We start from the raw sequence: 26,329 nt of genomic DNA, 5'->3' as shown, positions 1-26,329 counted from the left end.
CCTTTGTGCTGGATGTATTCTCATATTTTAGGAGTTCTGAATGTCCTTAGATACAGCCTGGTAAATAGAATTTCTAAAAGTAATGTCTCTATTGAAAACTCCTTTGGCCAAAAGATTTACATTCATATTGTCCATATTTCATTAATGCTGCTTTCTTTCTCTATCATATTTTTCCCTACCACAAAGAAAGAGAAATGATTTGAAATGACCCCATGACATGAAAATCAAATGTTGAAAAGGAAAAGAAGGGAAGATAGGTCTTTGCCTGATTTCCTTTGACCCCGTCTGGCTTTCCTTTACATATCCTAGTGCTGATTGTCCTAGTGTTCTTTTCATATTCAGCACATGGATGAGCTTGAATTGTTCCTTTGTTAACTCAGAAGCCTGCAAATGATGAAAAGATTATATATGTAGCAGGTCAAATTTGAAACAGTTTTCTGAATTAAAAAAAAAAAGTTGTGTTCAGTACCCTACTCTAAAATTAGGGAAATGGAATCAACTGATGTCTGGAGAAGGGGGAAGGGCATATGTGTCAGAAATTGGTGTAAAGCACTGGTCAATAGATATTTCAGAATATAGACCCAAAATGTAGGCAACCAACTTATTGAAAATAGTATCTAATTCAAAACAACTAATATTTCCCAAGCAAATATTTGGCCATTTAACGAGAATAGTGCAAGTGCAAAGAATAAATGCAAATCAGTGAATTTGGTTCTTTTTCTGTAGTCTGATGGTTTTTACATTTCTGGACACCAGGATGTGCTTGCCATCACATGTAAATATGGATGAAAATTTATTTTCTGGTTGATTAGGAGTGTGCACATCCTTTGGTTTCATGTGGGTAACAGATGTCTTGTGAGTAACAGATGTCTTGGCTTTTACAGACTAATTGGCAAAAAGGGGGAAAAGGGGCTAATTAAAGGGGTGGGAGGAGACGCAAGAAAAGTGCAATCTTTCTTGTGGGGAAAACTCTAATAGACCTCCTTATTCTGGGTAATTACCTCCTTCTTCAACTTCATTTGCTATCTTTCCATATGACTCAAGTACATTATAATGGGAAAGTACAAAATAAAGAAACATAAGGCTGGACTACTGTGTGCTAACAGCCAGATTTATCCTGTCATGGAATATTCTAGTATAATTGACTCAATTAACATCAGTCTTTTAAAAAACAAAATATGAAAGCATAAGTCTAATCACTAAGGGCAACTTATGTTTTAATTGGCAGCACAAGGGTTTTATGTTGAGGGTGGTTGATATAAATATAATTTAATTATATACCAAATGTAACCATATAGTGGTTTGGTGGGAAACGAAAAATGCAAGACTGAGTATGTTGTATGTTAGTGATACATCTTAGGTTCCTTTCAGTTTGTTGTTTGTTCTCCATCAGTGCTCTGGTACTGCCAGTTGACCTGGAATAGATGAAAACATTTAGCCGATGTTTGAAGCTGTTATCAACAAATTCTCAGTTTTGTCAGTGTTTTCCGTTGTGCACCATTTAAAGTGAGGTGGTATTTACTGTGTCTTAACTCTATCACCTGGGTCTGAGTTAATCTTATTGGTACCTTTTATTTAAAATTGAAGGAAATTTTTATAGCTTGTTAAACATTCTATGAGTATCCATATCATTCCTTGATAAGAGCTATTATATAATCATTTTTATAAGGAGCTAGTAGTCTTTCAAAGAAAAAGTATCAGGTTAGGTATTTAGAGGTTTACACTTGATACAAAACTTAGACAATCTGAAAGATAAGGTTACTTATGTAGATGCACACACATGATAATTGACTCTTTTATTTAACCTCCTGTCTTCTCAGAAAATAAGTAGGTAGAAATTTTTTTAAAAAAAATATCATTGTGTTTTAAAAGATAATTAGGATAATACAGGGCAACGTCTCAATCATCAATTGTTAATTATTAACTTCTTTCTGCTGTATTAGAATGATATTTTATTCAATTGTGAGAAATTGGTGAGGTTGGAAAATGTTTTATGAACCTATCATTTAAAAAATTTTTTTAGATATATATCAGCTTTGGTGGGGGCAGAAACAACATTGCTTGTATAATCTAATAACTGCTACATTAATTCAGCCACTTGATCTTTTTGACCCTCATATTTCATTATCTAGAAAACGGAGACGATGGCATCCCACATTTGCACTGGGAATTATACGTAATGATAAACACACATGAAACTAACATATGTTTAATTGTTGAGTGCTTTATGGTTGTCTTCCTTCCATGAACCCCTCTTCTGTAGTTAATTGCATTGATTTCCAGGCTAGGCTTTTCCTGGAAACAGAAAATTCATGGAGACTCTGATGAGGAGTCCAGTAATAACTGGTTTGAGACTGTGTGTCAGGAGACTTAGTCTTCCCAACTTCAGCCCCTTAAAATATGAGGATAAAGAATAACCACAGTGGGTTAAGTTTCTTCAATGTCAAAAAGTTTTCTATATTTTGCAGTTGTAAATTTCTGTGAATTAAAAAATCATGGAGTCATAAAATGGTGGCACTCCACCATAAAATGGTGGAGATTTCAGGATTTGGGATCCACTACCCTGACCCCAGTTCATTGAGGGTGAACATTTCCCATTTTCAGAAGTAGGCACTGAGGCGCTGTAAGGTCAAATATCATCTCTAAAGGCAATGAGCGTGTTAGTGACAGAGATAGGACTGAGACTTTCTTTTCCTGAGTTCTTTATCTGGACCATGGCCAAACACCACCCTGCTGTGTGACTCTCTAGATTCTAACCTAGGCCATTTGAAGAAGGAGAACATTCAAGTTACTCCACAGAGTAGAAAGGGATGCATTTCTTTGTTATGCCTCTTAAATGGTCTTACAGCCTAGTCCATTCAGCCATTCCTTTATGGATTATGTATTTCAATTGTTAGCATAAGACAACCAGCTTTACCTCCTCTGGTAGGGCAAGTCATAGTCACTGATGTTTACATAGGCTTCCTGTGCGCCAGAAATTGTTCTAAGAGCTTTATGTAGATTAATTTATTCTTCACAACAGTATGAGGAGGTATATTCTTCTTCTCTTCATCTTTCATACAAGGAAATGGAAGCATAAAGAGGCCAAGTAATGGCCAAGATTCAAAGCTAATATAACGGGGATTTGAAGGCATTTGTCAGATTGGAACTGAAAAGTACTAGAGAGATTCCACTGACAGAAGACACCTGATTGGATGGATAGTGACAATATGAGCTCTCTTTTATACAAGGAAAGGGACTTAAAACATTTTTCAGATCACCTGGATTTTATACATTTACCTCTACCGAATCCTAATCAATGTAGATTACAAGGTTCTACTGTAGCACATACATACCAACAAATGCGTACAGTTGACTGCTGAACAACGTGCATGGGAAGGCACCAACCCCTCATGCAGTTGAAAATCTGCTTAATGTTTGACTCCCCAAAAATTTCACTAATAGCCTACTGTTGACTGGAAGCCCTACCAATAACATAAACAATTAACACATATTTTGTATATTACATGTATTGTATACTGTATTCTTACAATAAAGTAAACTATAGAAAATAAAATGTTATTAAGAAAACCATAAGGAAGAAAAGGGATATTTAGAGTATGGTACTACATTTATTGAAAAGAAATCCACTTACAAATGGATGGGTGTGGTTGAAACCCATGTTGTTCAAGGGTCAGCTGTAGATTTGTTTATATTAATCTCCCTTAGAATAAACGGAGGAGTGAGCTATTATGTTTGGTCCAATGTCGTTAACAAAAGAATATTTTATTTTATTTTATGACTGTAGTTCTTTTATCCCATAATAAACATGTTTATAGAGATGGTATTTTTATACCAATCAAGAAAAATGACCAGAGGAAAGATAATTTTTATTGGTCAATATGTAATTTGTTCTTTCTTACACAGTTATGTAGGAATATTATCCATATTTGCCCTTATATTGACATTTGAAGTCAAGTATAAAAATTATTTATGTATCAAAAATTGTACAGTTATAATAGTTCCAATTTCAGTAATTAGTTATTTAAAGACTTCAATTCCAGTAAAAAATGATTTTTATTATAAAACTTGGTGCACTCAGATAATTGTGGGGAGTAGTTATGATTTAACAGAAAACTCATTAGGATAATAATACAAAAGGCTTATTTAGTATTGTACTATTTAAAAACAATGTAATTAAATAAAATTTGAATAAATTGTCACAACCACTGAACTTCATGCTGATGGATATTTTACATCAGCACAGAGGAATGCTGTGTCACTTGGAACATGTGAGTTCATGTGCATGTGTGTGGGGTGTGTGTGTGTGTGTGTGTGTGTAGTAAGTGAGGAGGATCGAGGAAATTTATACAGTGGACAGATTAGCAAAGTCCTATTTTTGAAAGTTTTATTGACGTTGAGATATTATATTCTACTGTTGATGTGTTTTGATTCATGGAATAGATGCGTTCATTAAAGAAAATTGTCTGAAGGTCATGGTCTCTGTTCAAATGACTCTTATTCTATGATGTATTTCTTAGTGAAGAGGGGGAAGTGTCATGGCTCATCAGTGCCTTTATCAGTGCCTACTATGGCAATAGCAATAATATTATCACATCATCGAATACAAGGGTAAAGAACCACACTGTTTTGTTTTGTTTTTAGAGCTGTAAATTTCTATGATTAGGTTTGTGTTTAGAACATTCACTTAAAAGTTAAAGGGAGAAGGGGTCAATGAACAGAGCACCCTGGATGGTTTGGTTACCCAGCTCTCCCACCACAGTTTACAAGTGATGCTGGACAGCGCCCCTTGGTTGCTGTGTTACCATATCCCAGCATTTCATGAGAGCTGTTGACTTTGAAATAGGCCAGTTGAGTTTGAGAAGGAGGGACTTAGACCATGGCCAAGAAAATGGTTTTATAATGAAGTAGCAACTGAATAAAGTCACAAAAATACAAGCAGTAGTAAATGATGATTGGGCCACCTGTGTAATAAAATGCATGACTGCTGAGAACAGTAGCCTGTGTTTATCCAGTGCCGTTCATTGAAATCCTTCCTCAATTCTCATTAAGATTGAATTCTTGGGGATCCCTGGGTGGCGCAGCGGTTTGGCACCTGCCTTTGGCCCAGGGCGCGATCCTGGAGACCCGGGATCGAGTCCCACGTCGGGCTCCCGGTGCATGGAGCCTGCTTCTCCCTCTGCCTATGTCTCTGCGTCTCCCTCTCTCTCTGTGACTATCATAAATAATAAAAAAATTTAAAAAAGGGACACCTGGGTGGCTCAGCGGTTGAGTGTCTGCCTTCGGCTCAGGGTGTGATCCCGGGGTCCTGGGATCGAGTCCCACATCGGGCTCTCCGCAGGGTGCCTGCTTCTCCCTCTGCCTGTGTCTCTGCCTCTATCTCTCATGAACACATAAATAAAAAAAAAAATCTTTAAAAAAAAAAAAAGATTGAATTCTTAAATTCAAGTATTATGAAATAAATTTGCATGGTATTTTCTATATCTTAAAGCTTTCTGTCTTACACCTTTCAGGATTGAAGTGTGTCTGTCTTTTGTGTGACTCTTCAAACTTTACCTGCCAAACTGAAGGAGCATGCTGGGCTTCAGTTATGCTGACCAATGGAAAAGAACAAGTGATCAAGTCCTGTGTCTCTCTCCCAGAACTGAATGCTCAAGTCTTCTGTCATAGTTCCAACAATGTTACCAAAACAGAATGCTGCTTCACAGACTTTTGCAACAACATAACACTGCACCTTCCCACAGGTAATGCATTTATCTTTGTTCATTCCAAATGTAATTGTACTCTTGGGAAATTATAAGCATACTGGATGTTTCTTTAAGTAAGAAAATCCATTTTATGGTTCTCTCCTTTTTTTGACTGGTGACATTCTCTAGAGCCTAGATGAGGTTGATTTTTTTTTTTAATTGCACAAGACTGTCAAAACATTGACAACAGCATAATAATTTTGAAGACATTTGTCCACGTGGATTGTATTTTTTGAAGTGTTTAATGGACCTAAAGTAAAATGTCAATTCGTATGAATTCTTGTAAAGGAAAGAAATTAACACATATACGAAGAAAAAAAAAAAGAGAAAAGGGAGCAAAACTAAAATTAGTAGATTGCCAACTTTTATGGAGACAAACTCTTTTTCTCATGGGCACCTTCTGCATATCTTCTTTTCCTGCCCACACTCAAGTGCAAGCACTTATGAGCAGAAAGATGGAGGTAGGATGGAACGTAACTCTTCCTTATTGTGCAGATATAGTCTTGCCTTTCACCCAATTTCATGGTGCTTTATCCTAATTTACAAGATACTGACAATCAGTCTGGTGTTTTTTCAGTAATTTTGGGGATGTTAAGGGGCAAGTAATTAAAATCACAAGCTAATGTATGACCTGAAAATACTATGTAGTGGGTTTTCTTTATTGTTTATTAATTTAGTAATAATCCAGTGCTTATTGATATGCTAATATAATATCTTCACACAGATATATAGTCTTATTTATAAAGTGACATTTTAAGGTACCATTATCCAATCTCAGGTCTTCCTGCATCACCATATCAATATCCTACTCCGGTATTTTTAACCAATTTTTTTTCAATAAATTCACGGTTCCCCTTTCCTACCAAAGAACATTTATTTTATGCAGAAACTTGGCGTCACTACCACAAAGGAAAAACTGGTTTCCTTACCATATGTAGAAGACAACTATGTACAAAACCAAACATAGCTACTGCATTCCAGTTAAGTGTTTTGGATTTTCTCTGTGTTTAAAAGGGAGGAGAATGCGATGTTCAAGACATACTGGTACAAAATGAGGCTTTTTGATCATCAGCAAAACTAAGAGAACTAAAGAAAAAATTATCAATCATTATCATGTGATTCAGTGTTATTTAAATCATGTTTGTTGACCACTCCAAATGGTCTCAAGAACCCTTAGAATCATTTCATGAATCACCACCGGTACTTGTCCCACTCTGGGAATGTTCTAATTCATTATACTACCTATTGCAGCCTTAGAAGTCATACTTGCCATATTTCATCTTGCAGTCTTGATTCTTAGACCACACTTACTCTCCTGCCTCAGATTCCATAGACTTCCTTGGTTTTGGTGGTGATCTGGCATTTGTTCTGGGTATTTTTCTTCCTTTATATTTTTCTCCCAGGGTTATCTATGGGCCCAAGACAGCCTGAAACGGAAGCTCCCTGTATCTGATGCTGGTCTTCCCGTGACCAAGATCCAAAAATTAAGGAGGGGGCGGTAGGTCTGCGTTAGGCTGTAGTGGTGGCATCTTTTAGGAGGCTTCTCAGTAAAGAATCACTCACAAGACCACATTCAGCCATTCAGGATGGACACAAGACCATAGTACGCTGACAGCAACAGGTCTTGGAGGACAAGATGGTTCATATGCAGTTGGGCAAATTAAAGAAACTCGGTGTAGCTAGAATGTAGGACCTCTCCAGCCTAACAGTAAGCTCTGCCTAACAACTACTGAGAACCTTATGTTCTACCCTCAAGTCCATGTAGGAACCAGTCTTTTTATTTAAAAAATCAATTTTATTGAGGTATAATTTAGATATAATAAAATGCAGAAATTTTGAGCACATGGTTTGATAAGTTTTGACACACATATACCCCATGTGACCACCACCACTTTTCCATTGCCTCAGGATGTTCTCATTCAGGCCCCACTTTGACCAGGGCTAGATCGATCTATTTTCTATCACTATAGACTAGATTTATTTTTCCCAGAGTTTCACAAAATAGAGTCCTTCTGGAAGATACTATTTTGCACATGGCTTCTTTCATTCAGCATCTTTTTGAGATTCATTCATGTTGTTGGGTGTATTAGTAGCTTGTTCCTTTTTTATTCCTGGGTGATACCCATTATATGAATATAGTATAGCTGTTGCTGTTTTACCCATAACCCACTGATGAGTATTCAGATCTTTTCCATGTGGGGGCTGTTAATAAAGGTGCTATGAACATCTAGGTATAAGTTTTTGGATATATGTGTTTTTTTCTTCTCATGAGAAAATACCTAAAGGTGGAATCCTAGGATCATATAAGTATCTACTTTACAAATATAATCTCCCAAGTAGTTTTTAAACTGTACTGTTTTACACCCCCCACAGAAATATACGATAGTTCCAGCTGGTCCTATTTTTACGGTCACCTAGAATAATCAGTTTTTTTAAGTTGTAGCCTTTCAAGTGATTCAAGTGATTGTGTAGTGGTATTCCACTGTGGTTTTAGTTTGCATTTCCTTGATGATTAATGATATCCAGTTATTTTTAGGTGCATATTGGACAGTTGTGTATCTTCTTCTATAACATGTCAAATCTTTGCATGTTAAAAACATGGAGTTATCTTCTTATAGTTGAATTTAAAACTTCTTTATATATTCTGAATAACGAGTCCTTTATCAGATATGCGTATTCTGACTATTTTCTCCCATTCTGTGGATTGCTGTTCTCATGGACATGTCTTTTGCAGAGTAGATTAACATTTGATGAAGTATGTATTTTGCTATTGTTTATATGTGTCATGCCTTAAATGAGGAAGTCTTTATCTCCTCAAAGGCTGTAAATACCCTCTTTTATGTTTTCTTCCAGAAATTTTAATATTTCAGCATTTACATTTAAGCCTATATTCAGTTTAACCATAATTTGTGTTACTATGTGAGGTTTGTGTTACTATGTGAGGTTTAGGTGAAATTTTATTTTGTATATGGATCTGAAGATGTTTTAGCATCAATTGTTTGAAAATCTATCCTTTCAATTACCTTGCCACTTGGTTTGAACCATATATTTGAGTGACCATATATATGTGGGTATATTTCTGGCCTTGCTCTTCTGCTTCAGTATTCTCTATGTCTATGTTTATGTCACTATCCAACATTCTTTATTATTGTAGCTATTGTAGCTTAATATAGTAAGTATCAAAGTCAGGTCGTGTGACCTCTCCAACTTTGTTCTTTTTAAAAGTTGCTTTGGTTCTTCTGAGTCCTTTGCATTTCCATTTAAATTTTAGAATTAGTTCGATGCTTTTTGCAAAAACACATGCTGAGATTTTTATGAGATTGAGTTGAACGTGTAAGTTATTTGAAGAAAATGGTCATGTTAACAATATTAACCAGGAATATAATATGCTTTCCCATTTTTCTTATTCTTTTTCAGTTACTCTTAGCAATGTTTCGTAGTTGACAGAGAACAGATCTCGTATGTATTTCCTGGAATGTATAAGTATTACCTGTGTTTGGATGCTGTTGTGAATGGTGTGTTTAATAGCTCCATGTTAATTATTAACGTATGAAAATAAAATTAATTTTGTATATTGGCCTTATTTCCTACAAGCTTGCCAAAATGAATTATATGAGTTCTGGTAGCTCTTTTTAAAAATTCTTCGGGATTTTCTACATATATAATCATCATATCCGTGAGTACAGACAATTTGACATCTATTCTGATCTGTATGCATTGTATGTCTTTTTCTTGCTCTTTTGCACTAACACTGGTAATATGATGATGAATAAGAGTGCTAAGAGTGAAGATCCTTGCCTTTTCCCTGACCTAGGAATAAATGCACTCCCTCTTTTACCATTAAATATGATTTTAACTGTAGATTTTTATGGATTCCTGTTATCAGTTGATGAGATTTGTTCTTATTCCTAGTTTGGGGAAGGTTAATCCTATATGGATATTAAATTTTTTCAAGTATTTTCATGAATTTATTGAAATTATAGCATGATTTTTCTTCTCCAGTGTATTGATGTGATGATTACATTAATTGGTTTCCAAATATTACTTATAACGGGGAAGATATGTGTTGTCTAGCCAGTAATTAATATGTCTACACAAAATGCTATGTGACATTTATTGAATTCAAATTTTTGCACTGAAACTAAGAAATTTTGTCTTTTAGTGACATGGTATGGTCAATGGACATGAAATTGAATAGGATCGTATGTGTAGTCATCTTGTGTCGGGTTGTTCTGTCTGTAAGGCAGCACTAAATGGTTATTAGCTGTATTTGGAACAGCAGCTGTTTGGAAAGGAGCTTCCAGGCTGAGCACTGACCCAGCCACAGTGCCAAGAACTCCACTATTTTTGTGTCATCAGTAAGCGTGATTGATATCCATCCCCTGCTCTGCTTGGAGGACATTTATTAATTTCAAATGTGGTTACATATACATGAAATATACAAAAGCACTGTGCAAAGTAAAGAGTGTGACATTTCGACAGTGTTAATGTTCTGCATCACATTGTGAACAAAATAGGAAAAGAGACAGTGGTTCCCTAGAAGAGATTGGAGAAAATCTGGACTTCCCTTCTTGGTTCCTCTGAAAGCCAGGTGGATCCTTGCCTCTTTGGCTCTTTCAGCCTTCACCCCAGGCTGTGGGGCCATTTCTGGGTAGTGACTTGATGGGAAGTGTAGTAACCAAGGCTTGTGATCTTTCAGCTGACCCTCTTCTGCCCTTAAGTCCTATGTGTAACCATTGGGCTCTTGCTTTGTTTCTTTGTGACAAAATCCCTACCTTGAATACAGCTCAGGACTTTTCTTCTCCCTGCCTCTCTCTGCTTGTGCAATTGTAACTCAGCAATTGGAAAAATGTAGACCCTCACCCTTTACCTCCTAAAAATCCTTTTAAGTTTGGTTCTAATTTCTAAAGCCTTAGACTAGTGGCTTTTATACAGGTTTTCACTGTGGCACACAGAAAGAAATACATTTTATACAGTTTCCCTCAAACTGCGTGCACACACAACTGACGTAAGAATTTTACAGAATATATCCTTAAAATGTATGAGTTTCCATATGAATTTTCCTTGAGTAAGAATTCTGGTGAGACTCCATTAAGAGATTGTTCACAGTTTAAGAAACACTACTTTAGTAGGTATTTAAAATGTGGTAATTTAAAATGGAGCAAGGACACTTATTATTTTCATTTACTTGCACAAAAATCTATTAAGAATCTAGTAACTGTTTTAATCTAAAATGCTTTCTTTCTAAATGGCTTTTAAAAGCCTTTTACCCATTCATTTTTAATACTAAGTTGTATTAGATTTAAGTTGAATTAATTTAGATAATTGTAAGCAAGGTTTGATTTAGATCACATTTAATTCAATCATTTGCCCTTAAAAAATATACTTTCTTCTTTGACATTGCACACAGGTTTAATTTTTAGGAGTTAATAATTTGGGGAATAGAAGCAATTTTATAGTTTGATAGAGATAAAATATCAGAAAAAACTTGCCTCCTTCCCTGAAGCTTACTGAAGTTGGTATCTTTGATGTCGCTAGAGTGACTTTCCAAGTTCAAGTATTATCACAAATATTTAGAGATTTTTTTCCTATATAAAACTTTGAAAGACAACATCCATTTCCAAAAATAGCCATTTATTTGAGTAGTGCTTTGAGTTCACATTTTTATTAACAGCAAATATGTTACTATTTTCACAAAACAAGTTTAGTGCTAAATATTTAAGTTGAATATAGAACATGCAAATCGGTTAAACAAGAGAGACATATACTTTATGTAGTGTGCTACATAATGTCTAATGTATCCTTCCTGTTTATTTTTAGATCAGATAAGAATAGCTATCTGCAATTCCCAAGATATCTGCTTACCTTTCTGGATGTTACTTTTCTCACTCTGACTCCAGCTCTGACTTTAATTTAGTACTCCAGGCTTCAGGAAGCTTCCTGCCTAGTAACTCCTGTAATCGTCCACTCTCAGTTTCCTCTGAATTTAGGAGAGAAAATTTGTCTTCCCAAGTAACTGATAAATTCTTCCATTTCAAAAATAAAAGACTTATTTCCACAAATTGGTGTGTACTTGGTGGGGAGCTGGAGAATCAGGTAGGGTAAACACATAATAATAGGTTCCATTCGTATTGGAAGGCGTTTGGGTGTGTCTCTACGATGGATTTTGTCTGCAAGTCTTCTGATGGGTTCTCTTCAGTTTTTCTCACAATTCTTTCACTGAGTTCCTGTGAGCTGGGCCTTCTGTATCTATTTCATGTCTCTTAAAATCTTTCCCCCATATTTTCTAATGTTTGAATCTCTGATGGTTTTAATATTTACAGTTTCTGTGGGTTTGGATGTGCTGTTTTTTATTTTGCTGACTCATATTTTGGTGGCTGCTTACCTTGTGTTTTGTGATTTTTGAATGTGAGCTCATGTTTTTGGGAACTGTATCTGGAGGACACTTTCGAGCCTGTATTTAAAATATGTTCCTCTAGAGAGGATGTACATTAGCTTCTTTTAGGTACCCGGGGATCCTACCAACTGAAACCCATTGTTTTAATTAGGTTTATTTTGGCCAACATATAATATGTTTATTTTTTTTTAAAGATTTTATTTATTAATTCATGAAAGACAGAGAGAGAGAGAGAGAGAGAGAGAGAGAGAGAGAGAGAGAGAGACGTGCAGAGATACAGGCAGAGGGAGAAGCCCCAACATATAATATGAATTCAAGCTCTAAGCCTGCCTCTAGTACATACTTGGGGTATGTATCCTGAATTCTAATATTCTATGGTATATACATGGATACATGGGGTGGGGGAGAAATTCTTGAAGTTTTTTTTTTTTTTTCTGTATCAAAGTCAAGGTTCAGACTCTGTCTCTCTCTACAGAACACTTTGTGTTTTGTTTATTTCCACTGTAATGCCATTCTTAGTTGCTTGATTTATATGAGGATCTCTGATCTGGCCTTTCGTTGTCTTAGGAACCATGTTTCATCTTCTGATCTTGTGCTCCAGTCTGGTAAGCTAAGTGTGTAACCACCAGAAGCTGACAGATGCCTCCAGGGTAAATAGCAGTCCCAGTACTCAAGTGTCTCTCTGGAGTTTTGCTTTATTTGTGGCTCTGAGCAATTCACTTCTTTTCCAACAAGCTTAATCATGTAATAGAAAAAAAAAAGACTTTTTCATTTATATTTTATTCAGCATTTTTGTGTATGCTGTACCAAGAAGGGCTTCTGTGGACATCTAAAGTGTAACTTGGCAGAAATGGAAATTCCAGGATAGTTTATTTTTGAAATGATGCTGGCATAATTATCTATCCATCTGGAAGAAAACAGGGCTGTACCACAGTGTCATACCATATACAAAAATAAATTACAGCTTGATTAAATATCTAATTGTGAAATATAAAACAATTTAAATGTCAGAGGAAAATTTAGAAAAAAGATTTTTATGACTTTATAGTATGGAAGCTGTTTTTAAATAAGACAGGAAATCCAACTGTTATAAAAGGAAGAGATATAATTGCATGCAAACTAAAATAAAAATGAGTAATGAAAGATAACATAAATAAAACCAAAGATAAGTTAAATATGGCATAGAAATATTTGCAGTATGTGTGACTGGAAGGAAATTAGCTATGAGAAGGTAAAGAGCTCATATGTGTGTACGTGTGTTTATATGCCTGTGCATGGCAAGAGAGTGGAGAGAGAGAAGGACACGGGGCACTAAATGAAAAAGTGAGCAAGAGACACAAACAGAAATTTTATGGAAGAGAATGTTCTAAGTGGTCAGAGTATTGAAAAGATGTTCAACATCACTCAGAGCTGTAGAGATGCAAATTAAAAGAACCATTCTTTTCCATCCATTAGATTTACGTAAGTTAAAAGAATAAGGTATCAGTCAAGATGTTTTCTACTAAAAGTACCAGAAACCTAGATAATAATGTCTTAATAAGGCAGTTTGCTAACTCATCATGGTAGGAAATCTGGAGGTTCTAAAATTTGTTAACAAAGAGACTCAACAATGTCATCAGCATATTTCCAGATTTCTTGTTATGTAAATCAGTAAACACTCTTATTTTTAAGACAGTATTATATGACTTTCTGATACTTTTATCTGATACTCTTTTCCTCATGTGTGTCTGCTTTCTCTAATATGGAACGTGTTGAGTTTTATTATCAAGGATCTCAAGGTTGAAGGATGACAAAGGTCAAGAAACACAATTTGCTCAAATTAGATCATCTAATAGAAGTCACCATGTTGAGCAGCGATATCAAAGGTCTCTTTGCTTATTGCAGGTTTAAATGAGATATAAACCCATCTCCTTCTAAGTCCAGGGGGGCAGGTTTGGGCTTATCACTAAGCAGAACAGGAGCAATGAATGACAAACATAAAACCTGTTCCTCCGAAGCTATGCACAGGGCCTGGACATCACATGGATTTTAGGCCTATGTTCCCATTGCTTGAGTGAGTGGTACAGGGACTCTCCAGAGAACAAACTTTCTTTAAGGCAGTCCCAGACTATTCTCGCTCCCAAGTCTGCCAGAAGAAAGTACTAGCTCTCTAGAGAAAGAGACTTTAATGCTAGGCCTCAAGCAGATAAAATAGACACTTTTTCAAGGACAGGAACAGTACATAAGTGAAGAATAAGCACCCCAAGCACACAGGGATGCAAGGCAGCAAGCACGAGCCAGCAGAAATTTGGAAATATTTTTAGGGAATAGAATATTATTAAAAAGTGACCTTACCAGATTTGAACAATAACAGAATAAAACTTTTTAAAATTAAAAATATAATAACAAAAGTTGAAAACTTAATGGATGAGTTTAATAACAACTAGTATAAGGAGAGAATTAGGAATCTCATATAGAGTTCAGAAGTTTTTTTGTATGGAGTAGTACAGAGAGTATGTGATGGAAAATATGGAAGAGAGAATGACAAATAGAGGAATGCATAAAAAGATTTAATGTATACATTTATGCAGTGGTCCTAGGAGAAGGGAGAAATATTTGGGAAAAAGTCTCTGCAGAATTAACCGCTCAGAATTTTCTAGAATTGATGAACAGCAATCTATAAATCCAAGAAATTCAATCAATATCAAGAGAAGAAATAAAAAGATAGCCAAACCTTGACATAACATAGCAAGCCTGCAGAACACCAAAGACAAAGTGAAATCCTAAAAGTTGACAGATGAAAAAGGTAAATGAAATTCAAAGGAGTTACAGAAGAACTGATATCCTTTCAATAGCAAAAAGTAAAAAGAGAAAAAATGGAATTATATCTTTGATATTCTCTAAGGAATTAACTGGTGATCCATAATTCTACAGAGCAAAAATATCTTTAAAGAATGAGGTTAAGTAAAAGACATTTTCAAAGTAACACAAATAAGTGAGTTTAATCAAAGTCTTTGATTAAGGAAATTCTACGGATGAACTTTAGGCAGAAAGAAACTGTACCAAAGTTCTGGCATGCAAGGAGGAATGAAAAAAAAAGTACTAACTATGTAACTAATTCTAAAGAGCATTAATCTACAAGAGCAGCAATGTCTTCTAGGGTTTTAAAAATAGAGATGAAATGGTCACTCAGTATAAAAATAGCATACTGTACATGTCAAGAGAGGGGTAAATGGAATTAAAATTTTCTAAGGGCCTTTTTTTGTCAAGGTAAAAAGATTGTTAATTCTTATGCTTTGAAATGTCTCTGTTGTCATTTCTAAATTACTTCTGAAAGAGTAGAGTTTGACTACGTTCCTTCTAATCTACAATAGGAAAAATAAAACAATAAAAACTATCCAAAGGAGGTAACGAGAGAGAGAGAGAGAGGCAGAGAGAGAGAGAAGCATGTAACAGAGGTGACAAAAAGAAAGCATCCAAATGCCAATAATAATTAAATGTAAATAATTTAATGTAAATAGACTAAGCAAAAGTTACCAAACTAGAGAAAACAAATCCAATTAAATATCGTTTTAAAAATGTCTTGAAAAAGGAAAGTTTACAAAAATGTTGAAGTTATTTTGATGGAAAAGACAGACTATACATACATTAAAACAAAAGATGTTAGCTTCTTTTAAAAAAAAAAAAGATTTTATTTATTTATTCACAAGAGACATAGAGAGGCAGAGACAGAGGCAGAGGGAGAAGCAGGCTCCTCACAGAGAGCCCGATGCGGGACTGGATCCTGGGACTGGGATTCACGCCCTGAGCCAAAGGCAGACACTCAACTGCTGAGCCACCCAGGCATCCCTGTTAGCTTCTTTATATTAAGAGAAGACAAAATTAACTTTAAGGCAAAAAATATTACTAGAGTTAAGAAGGGTCATTTTGTAATGATTAAAGTTTCAATTTACCAGAGATTCTTAATAAATTTAAATTTCTGTGGACCTAAGGGTGGGACTCAAAAATAAAGAAAATATTTCGAGATCTATAAGGAGAAATACAGAATTCTACAATCTCAGAGGGAGATTTTTATAAGTCAGTCTTGGTAATTGATAGAACAAATAAATAAAAAATTAGTGAGACCATATAGAGTTGAAGCAATATGGTTTTCAAACAGCCTAACTTTTAGAAAATTGCAATTAACCAAATCTGAATAGTCTTATGATAATAAATACCATAGTTTTTAAAAGGTAGTGAAAAATATTCCCAGAAAGAAAATTTCAAAGCCCATGAGGCTTTACCAGAAAATTTTGACAAACTTCCAGAAACAGATAACTCACACAAACTCCTCCAAAATGTAGACAAAGAGGAAACACTCCTTCATTCATTTTATGCATAATCTTTTTTGAAAAAGATTTTATTTATTTAGTCATGAGAGGCACAGAGAGAGGCAGAGACCAGACAGAGGGAGAAGCGGGCTCCCTGTGGGGAGCCTGATGTGGGACTAGATCCCAGGACACCAGGATTACGCTCTGAGCCAAAGGCAGACATTCAACCACTGAGCCACCCAGGTGCCTCATTTTATGCATAATCTTGATATCAAAACCCAACAAAGACAATATAAGAAAATGAAATTACATGCCACCCTCATATTTGAACACGTATGCAAATATGCCAACTTGAACATGGAACCATATAAGAAAAGGGATTCTGGGAACCACAGTACAAGGGTAAGGAAATCATTTTTCATCAAATCAAGGTAAAGGTTACCCTTGATGAAGGAATAAGGTTGTGATCATGTGGGGGTATCTCAGAGTGAGGGCAGAGGGGGAAAGGGGATGAAGGAGGGTGGTGATGCATGGGAACTTATCATTCTTTTTATACTCAACCTATGTACGTATGCACTTTTCTGTATATTCACTATATTTAAAAATAAAAGAAGAACAAAACATCCAGTTTCAAAGTTGTTTGAGTTGAGGTGGCACATTCTATTAACATCTAAGTTGGTACTGGAGCGCTGAACAGCTGAGGACATTATGTAACTCTTTCCTTATCAATTCTTGTACAGTCTGACTTGTCTCTTTGCACATATGTTCTTTTTCTACCGAAAAAATCTAATAGATCAAGGTTTATCATGCTTGTAAATAAGAGTTTCAAAGACATATTGTTTTCTCCCAATACCCACTTAGTAGCAGGCCCTAGACTTTTAGCTGATAATATCAGCTGTCCACCTAACACAGTATTTTCAGCTACTCTTACTGATGCGTGTGGCCGTATGACTAGGTTCTGGCAAATGGGATGAGTGACCAGAGGAGTGTTTTGGAGAACTTCTGAGAAGACCCGTGAAAACAGAACTGGTACGTTCTTATGCCACCTCCATCACGCTGCCTGGGTGTAGGGGGTGGAGTTTCAGTGGCTCCCTCAGACCACGAGGGTGCAGAGCCGTATGTGTGGCACCATATGCGTGGCAACGTGGGAGCTCCTGGCTGACCACTTACCCTCCTACCCTGGACTACCCATCTTCAAATTTCTTTCACATGAAAGAGAAAAAGGAACTGCTGTCTGATTTCCTCTGTTATTTGTGGCTAAACCCAGTTCCAATGAACGTAGAAACGACAAGTCCTCCAGAGTTCTTCCTGCTTTGGGGTTATAGCTGGTTCACAGACTGGGTTTGTTTGACCTACAGTTTCAGCAAAAGGAAAGAAACATGAATTTCATGACACTGTTAAAAATTAAGAGTTTTATTATAAAACTTCTAGATATCTGTCTTGCCTTGAACAATCAGGCATGGCATCCTTGAAGTCTACTTGGTGGTCGAAGCTGAGAAGTAACGCAGTCTTCCTTAGCAGACATGGGCTTTCCCTGTTTATTCACTCGGTCTCTGTGTAGCAAGCCTTTTTTATTTTAAAACAATTTTATGTGTTTATTTAAGAGAGGGGGAGGGGAGAGAGAGAGAGAGAAAGAGAGAGAGAGAGAGAGAGAGAGAGAGAGAGAGAGAGAGAGAGACCAAGTAGGGGGAAGGAGCAGAGGGAGAGGGAGAAGCAGATTCCCTGCTGAGTGCAGACCCCAACTCAGGTCTCCCCCTGGGGCTGGATGCAGGCTCATCCCAGGACCCTGAGACCATGACAAATCACGAGCTGGCTGCTTAACCGACCCTGCCACCAGGCGCCCCAGTGTGTAGCAAGCTTATACCCACTGGCCTAGAGTTCCCACTATCAATAGTTTAGTAGATTTCTACTTTAGCATAGTTGAGTTACTCTGTTTAATACAATTTTATTTTAAAGTTTATTTAAATTCAATTTGCCAACATATAACACCACATGCTCATCTCATCATGTGCCCTCCTTAGTGCTCGTCACCCAGTTACCCCATCCCGCCACCCACCTCCCCTTCTGCAACCCTTTGTTTTCTGTTTAATACAATTTTAGATCTTACTTTTCTACCTGATTATTAAGACGTATGTCTCTCCTTTGTGAAGGATTCGCATTTTGTGGCTTGATTCTCTCATGGCTGGATTGCATTTCGGTTTGTAATATGATTTCTTGTGACTCTAGGTGACATCAGAGACATGCTCAGAGAAATAGTTGTGATATCAGATAGCATTGAGAGCACTCTAAAAATGTCTATGAAGAGTCATGGGGATAAGGTCAGGAAGCCTGGGCAAGAGAAGCTGGGTATTTACTGGGTTAATTTTGATAGGAATTGCTATTTAGTTCATGCTCACACTAATTACCACCTTTCATATGGAAATCGCCTATTCGACAAAAACATCCAAATTCCAGGTATCTTTGTTTCCATTTTGCTACCAAAACATACAGCACTTGAAAGGGTAAATGTGCTAATAATTTCCTTTCAGGTTTCATACACTATTTTAATAATGCTATTATATTTTTTTGCTTTCCAGGTAATTGGTTTCAGTAAAGAAAAGACATGCACAACATTAAAATATTGGGTGCTTTATTAACCTCAGTACAATTTCCACCTTCCTGTTCTGTTCTCAGATGTGTAAAGAGAAAAAGGGAAATTGATTATTTATATCAGTCAGGGTAGGTAAACAATGCATATTGATTAGGACCGTGTCTAAATTAGACTTTCATTTCAACCAAACTGAAGGATTACATCTGAAGGAAGATAAACTGCCAAAACAGTACAATTAGATTGATCAAAAATTAATGATTTTAAAGGATGCTATAAGTATATAAATTGCACTCTGATCATATTATTCTTTTGGGACTTTAAAGGTCTTGTGATCTACTATCCTTTAAAAAATGCATTGTTGTTTTCTAACTTTCTTATGCTTTTCTATTTTAAACCAATTCATCGCTCTAGTCAGTCTAAGGTGACATCTACATGCTGAGAAATACTCACGGGACCCCTTGTGGAATTGTTCTGCTATCACATGAACAAATCCATTTATAGCTCATTCTCCGAGGACTCGGTGCACACCTGACAGGTGTGCCAGACAGGGTTTTTTTTTTTCCCCTCCGTAAACTGAAAGGTGCTATGATTTTTATATTTAGGAAAGTGCTCTGAAATACAAAGATACAAAGAAGTCAAGCTTGTGCTTCTAGGGTCTAATATAGGAAGGATTTCCTACCTCAGGAAACAAGTACACTGATTTCAATTATGAAATTTTGTTCATAGGGATGTAATGGGAAATTGGAAGTAAATTTACAACCAATTCTAAATTGAGAATTTCACACTATGTAAGCACCTACTCTCTCAGTTATGTAAATACTATTACCTGTTGACTGAAATCATTTTTGGGTGATTATTATGTACAGGATATTGGACTGGGTCAAAATAGAATCATCTCACACCAGTCTTTTCCAAGTGAATGAGCTATTTTGTGTGACTGTGTTTGCTGTGGGAGAATTTATAGTAGTGTGAGCCTCAGGACAGAGAAGCGTAACCTCTCTCTTGTGGTCAATGTTTTTAAATGCCTTCTCTGAACAAGGGGGAACTGCGATAGGACATGTGGGTGCTACTTTCAAGGATCTTTCATTTTTTCCATGTAAAAGTTTGGCTTAAGAAAAAAAAAAACCCTGAAATATTCCTTGAATAGTTACTATCTAGTTTCTTTACAAGTAGGTATCATTTGAGAATATGTGTTTTGATGACAGATAAACTCACCTCTGGGTGGATGCACCGAAGTTGAGAAAAACCGTGGAGCTGATTTAAATTCTCCTTTCTACATTTGATTAATCTCATCTCTGTTTAAGTCAAAGTTCTACAGACCCCAAGTCAAAGATTATATTCTTCAATCTCACATTTCTAATTCCTTAACGTGTAAAAACATTATTCTTAAATTCAGACAAAAGTGGACAAGAGAAGATTTGGAGATACCCAGCGTTCCTCACCTACGCCCAGAAGCCCCATAACACAAGGAGAGCTTCCAGGAAATACTTTCAGGTGCAGTGCGACCCGCATGCTATAAAATCAGGAAATCATTCCAGGGGAAGACAGCATGTGCAAATAGCCATTCTCTGAGCACCGAACAGTGGAATGGCCCATCCATAGCTCGTCTGATCCAGTTAAAAGGCAGAGATCAATGCTCATGTCATTTCTGTCCCCTTCATTCGCCCAGTTCAATCTCTAGATTAGAAGGTATTATTTTTAAAACATTTTTATGTATTTATTCATGAGAGACACAAAGAGAGGCAGAGACACAGGCAGAGGGAGAAGCAGGGTCCACATGGGGAGCCGGCTGCAGAACTCGATCCCAGGGCCCCGGGATCATGACCTGAGCCAAAGGTAGATGCTCAACCACTGAGCCACGCAGGTGTCCCTAGATTAAAAGATATGCTGCCCTCGTTCAGTACTTGAGCTTCATGTTGATCACAACCTGTTTGACATGATCTTTCTTGCTCTGTGGAGAAGGGTGACCATTTGCTATTCCCTATAGTGGAGTATGTTGGAGGGATCTAACCGAATTAACTTCTAACTGGATTATTCCTGATGACACTTATAAGGGTCACTGTGAAGAAGTAAGAAGCTAGGACAAGCTCCAGGGAGTGGAGGGCTGCCTGCAATTAGGGAGTGCAGAATTGCATAGGAGTGTTAGACCAATAAAACTGATATGTTTTACTTAGCAGCTGAGATCCGTTCTACTTCATGTAAGTAAGTGTAATAAGTGCATGTTCCTTATTGGTTTTTTTTCCATATTGTTTTATATTGGACTGATTGATCACGAATGGAATTCTTCATCATGCTCTTTTTCTTCTCTCTCACTTCCCTTGCTCTTATGTAAAGTTGTCTTCATATTTTTACTTTTGGATTGCTTTGGAATTGTTCCCTAGATGGATCATGTATTTCTTAGTAGAATTTAAATTCCATGAGGATGTGGACTGTGCCCGACTTTCTGGCATCTTCCCTAGACAGTTGTTCTCAGTGCAACATTATACAAAGCAATCCGTTTGGAGCCAGTCTTTTAGTTGAGCAGTAAGAAACCGATTCAAAATGTATTTTCGTTATCATCAAGCAAATGTTTTGAAATGACGGTATCCACATTTAAGGATGATTTGAAATGGCAGGTTAAAGAAGGTTCATTAAGAAGATTTGGGGGACTTCTCCATGCTTAGCCACTCTGTTTTTGACAAAAGAAATTATTCCTGTGGAGCTCATGAACAACAATATGTCTTAGAGGCAACGTATTCTCTTGTTTCAGTTGCACATATTCCTTCCACGATTTCCCCCAGAAACCTGTGAATGAAACTAAACAAAGACCCTTTCATTGATGTCATGCACCTGTGTAATAGAGGGTTTAAAGGGTAGGTGGATGGACCACAGCATTCAGTTGACCCTGGTGGCATTTCTCCCATGTGCCAGGACAGAAGCAGACCCGTCAGAAAGCATCTCAAGCAGCGTTATCTTTTTTGGTTGGCTTACTACCTGAGAACACGCTCCAAGCTGGAAAAAGAAATGCTTTTCCTTGTAGGGAGAATGGGTGGGGAGGCAGTTGAAGACTTTGATATTTATACATTCATGAATGTTATCTTGCAGGATGGTATCTTTTCACTTGGGGCAAAACTTTTAATGAAAAGAATAAGAGTGGTTTAATATTAAATTTGCCTGTGGTTTCTTTAGGAGTGTTTTGGATTTCAATTTCTCTAGGCTACTTGCTCCAGCAGCTTCTGGGAAGGAAACACTAACCTTGTAAAGTCTTACAAAACTTCACTTTGGATGGATGGAGACCTCTGTTTTCTTTGAAGTTTTTTGTTTTTTTTAAAAGATTTTATTTATTTATTCATGAGAGACAGAGAGGCAGAGACATAGGCAGAGGGAGAAGCAGGCTCCCCAAGGGAGGCCGGATGTGGGACTTGATCTCAGGACCCTGGAATCATGACCTGAGCCAAAGGGCAGATGCTTGGCCACTGAGCCACCCAGATGCCCCGTCTGAATTTTTTTTTTTTAAGATTTTATTTATTTATTCATGAGAGACAGAGACAGAGAGAGAGGCAGAAACACAGGCAGAGGGAGAAACAGGCTCCATGCAGGGAGCCTGACGAGGGACTCGATCCCAGGTCTCCAGGATCACACCCTGGGCTGAAGGCAGCGCTAAACCGCTGCGCCACCCGAGCTGCCCTGATTTTATTTTTTAACCGCTGTCCAGCCAGCACATATCTCTTCAGTTACTCTATTTTCAAAGAGCTGCTTTTTTTTTTTTTTTAAGTTGGTGGAGGCAGTGCGGCAGACGGAGAAGGAGAGAATCTTAAGCAGACTCCACATGCAGCGCAGAGCCCAACTCAAGGCTCAATCTCACAACTTTGAGACCATGACCTGAGCTGAAATCAAGAGTTGGATGCTTAACTGACTGAGCCATCCAGATGCCCCTTTTCAAAGAGTTACAGTTCCTCACTCCATTGTAACGTCTTAGTTCGTAGTCAGTTGAAGGTCATTCAAATGTAGTGAAGAAATGTGTCTTTATGTGGAACAGACATTCTATAAGATTTCCGTGCCAATGGTCAATATGGACTATTTGAAACAATTGATCTGTCCATAGATCATTTAGTTCTATGTTAGCTCCACTTAGTTCTAAGTCATCTCCTACTAATAGCATATGCTAAGAAGATATAAATTAATTAATTTAAAGGTCACACAAATCTCATAAACATCAGTAATCATAAAAATTATTTTTAATAAGGAAAGAGAAGAGGTCAGCAGAGGAGGAAACATGGGGGTCATAGGGATCATACCCATTTTCTTTTAATCTTGAGGAACGCTTACCTAAAGCTGGAAGTAGGGAGTGGCAAGGAGGCGCTGTCCTAGGAGAAGCTGAAGCATCGAAACTAGTCCTGATATTTATTTGAGCAGTGACAGTGACCATTGGCTTTCACCATCAACAGTTCCACTCAGGTCTGTAGGGGAAGTTGCAAAGTTCACGCACAAAATGTTTTTTTTTTAAAAAGTCCTCCTTTTTCGCTTTCTCCCTCTCTTCCTCTCTTCCTTCCTTCCTCCCTTCCTCCTTTTTGGTTGTTGTTGTTTTGTGTTATCTTTCTTACATCCATCTGCCTTTCCCATGACTCTCTCCAGCTATCCAGAATCTTCCATCCCCATCTGGTCAACCCTTCTGCCTGCCTTGTAAGTACTTCATTCTCCGTGTTGACTTGGTTCGGTGTATTATAGAGCTTATATAAGAGAGATATTTGTGAGCGAGGCTCCTCTCACCCATCTGGGCTAGTGCTCCCCCCCCCCCATTCTATTCTATTTAATTCGCTAGGGAGTGAAGTAACATGAGTGGACAATGCAGCACTCCCCAAATCTCACTTTTAGGTTTTTTTGTTTTTGTTTTTGTTTTTTTACTTAAAGATTTTATTTATTTATTCATGAGAGACACACAGAGAGAGACAGAGGCAGAGACACAGGCAGAGGGAGAAGCAGGCTCCTCGCAGGGAGCCTGAGGTGGAACTTGATCCCAGGACCCCGGGACCATGACCTGAACTGAAGGCAGACGCCCAACCGCTGAGCCACCCAGGCGTCCCTCACTTTTGGGCTTAACATAGTCCCCGATGGAGCTACTCAGATTATGGAGAATGCATTTCATTTGGCACAATCTCAAATTGGAAATTATTGAATAATAAGAGTTGTCCTGTGATTTAGAATGTAAAACCAGCTAGGAAACAATGTGCTCATTAAAGGTAACTTATTGGGGATCCCTGGGGGCTCAGTGGTTGAGTGTCTGCCTTTGGCCCAGTGTGTGATCCTGGAGTCCCTGGTTTGAGTCCCGCGTTGGGCTCCCTGCATGGAGCCTGCTTCTCCCACTGCCTGTGTCTGTGCCTTTCTCTCTCTCTGTGTCTCTCATGAATAAATAAAAAAATCTTAAAAAATAAATAAATAACTTTAATAAGGTAACTTATTAAAATGTATTCTTAACTACACTACTATCTTCTTTTGCCATAACTCGGTGGGTGTAGACTACAGTTTTTTTTTTTCATTTATCTCCTGCAGAGATTACAATCAACATTTGGTTTAGAAGATAGCCTTACAAATGTTTGCTTTAAAAATTGCTCAGTGTTGAAGGAGCTCTTTCTGGATATTGCTTCTAGCCTTTTTCTAGCTGAGTAATCTTTTTTTAATACTAACGCCTATCAGTAAATTTGCTCACAAAAGTAGAAACATTGCCCATCTGTAATAAACATCTTTGAGAGCAGTAACCTTCACTAGAGCAGTACTTTTATTCTATTTTCAGGGTTGCTGACCTTTCGCCTCTTTATCGGTTACCATAGTGATGATCTGAGCTCTGCTTAATAGGGCTTTACTAAAATGAAGACAATCAATAAGCTTTTTAACTCTAATGTTTATATTGATAGCCCCTGATAACATATATTGAAATAAGATAATCATATAAATGTATCTATAGCGTAATCTTATTTTTTTAAATTTTATTTTTATTTTAAAAACATGTTTAATTTAGATGTTTATGGAGGTTCCAAGTGATTAGGCGCTTTCTGTGGCTTTCATAGGATTCCTAGAATACCATGGTGAAGGACCTAAAGATAGAGACACAACTTGAAATGTAGATATGAAAGATCCTTGTGAAATGGGTAATAAAACTCTTTTATAACAGCAAACGTTAGAAGTGGCAGATACCACGGTTAATGATTTCTAAAGCAAAGTCAAGTCCGAGAACTCTTTTAGTCCCTTGTCATGAGGACTTCAAGGCCAAGTTCTCCTCATCTGCACCTGTACAACCTCTGATGCCTTCAGAGGAATCCTGGAACACCTGGAGCAGGAACATTGGTTATCTGCCAGAATTTTCTGGGCAAAGAAGAGCAGGGATTATGTTTGTTTCCAGAGTTCACGTGACATTTTAAAATCTTTTACTTAGGGATAGTATAAACCCCCCCAAACAAAACAAAACAAACAAACAACAAAAAAAACCCCACCTGTTTTTTGGATCATAATGAAACTCTTATGAACACATTTTTGAGGAATTTGATTCCTTTTCCTTGAGAATGAAATAATATTTGTTTTAAATTTATATTTACATATTCCGGTTGACATGTTTTAAGGAAAATGTAAGTGCATTTAGTGTAATAAGCTCTCCAGGATTGTCGTCGTACAGGAGGGAGACGGAGGGATGGTTAATTCACGAGGTCTGTTTTGTCGGCAGGGTCATTTGTTTAGACTATGAGGGGCAGGTGTTGTGCTACTGCTTTGGAGAGAGGTCGTCTGCAGGCCTGGGGGCGGGGGGGGGGGGTGTCCCCTCGGGGAGGGTGCGGTTTGCTCCAGGCACCGAGGCCCCAGATGGAGAGAACGTCCGCTCCCTTGGGCTTCTCTTTCTCCAAAGCCTGCGTCCTTCTACTTCTGTGATGTTTGAGAACCTGAGGCTCCAGAATTGTGTTCCCATATCCTACTCAATACTTCCTGAGGTTTATTAAAAACGAAAACCAACGTCCCTGATGATAGGACTTGGGGATGACATGAAACGGATCCTGAGGCTGTCTTTGGAAAAGAAAATGAACCATGTGCTCATTTCAAGGGTCAAAATCACTTCTTTGAAAAATATCTGTCATAATGGATTTTTCCTGTATCACTGTTTTCCCTAAATTAAGATTTCTTAAGTGCAAGATGAACTTTGGAAAAAGTGGCTAGCTGTGTTTTCATGTCAGACCCGCAAATTTAAGCACATCCTTGCGCTGCGTGGTTTCAGTCACCGTGTTTGTTTTTCTAAAACTAAAAACCTCACCCCTCCCCTCCCGAGGGCGAAGCCGGCCGGGCCTCT

The 26,329-nt window shown here is 37.3% G+C and overlaps 1 protein-coding gene across 4 annotated transcripts in view; it reads left to right on the top strand.

The window, feature by feature from the left end:
• The window catches only part of ACVR1C (activin A receptor type 1C), an 80,623-nt gene that overhangs the window by 25,838 nt on the left and 28,456 nt on the right, over window positions 1-26,329 (top strand). For all 4 annotated transcript variants that reach the window (XM_041722038.1, XM_041722039.1, XM_041722037.1 and 1 more), the window contains exon 2: window positions 5,514-5,744. In XM_041722038.1, the coding sequence (XP_041577972.1) occupies window positions 5,591-5,744 (154 nt within the window). In that variant the 5' untranslated portion in view covers window positions 5,514-5,590. The remainder of the gene's footprint in view (window positions 1-5,513; window positions 5,745-26,329) is intronic.

Source organism: Vulpes lagopus, chromosome 11 (genome assembly GCF_018345385.1).
Source record: "Vulpes lagopus strain Blue_001 chromosome 11, ASM1834538v1, whole genome shotgun sequence".
In the NCBI taxonomy this organism is placed as follows: domain Eukaryota; kingdom Metazoa; phylum Chordata; class Mammalia; order Carnivora; family Canidae; genus Vulpes; species Vulpes lagopus.
This window is presented reverse-complemented; position numbering and strand designations above follow the sequence as displayed.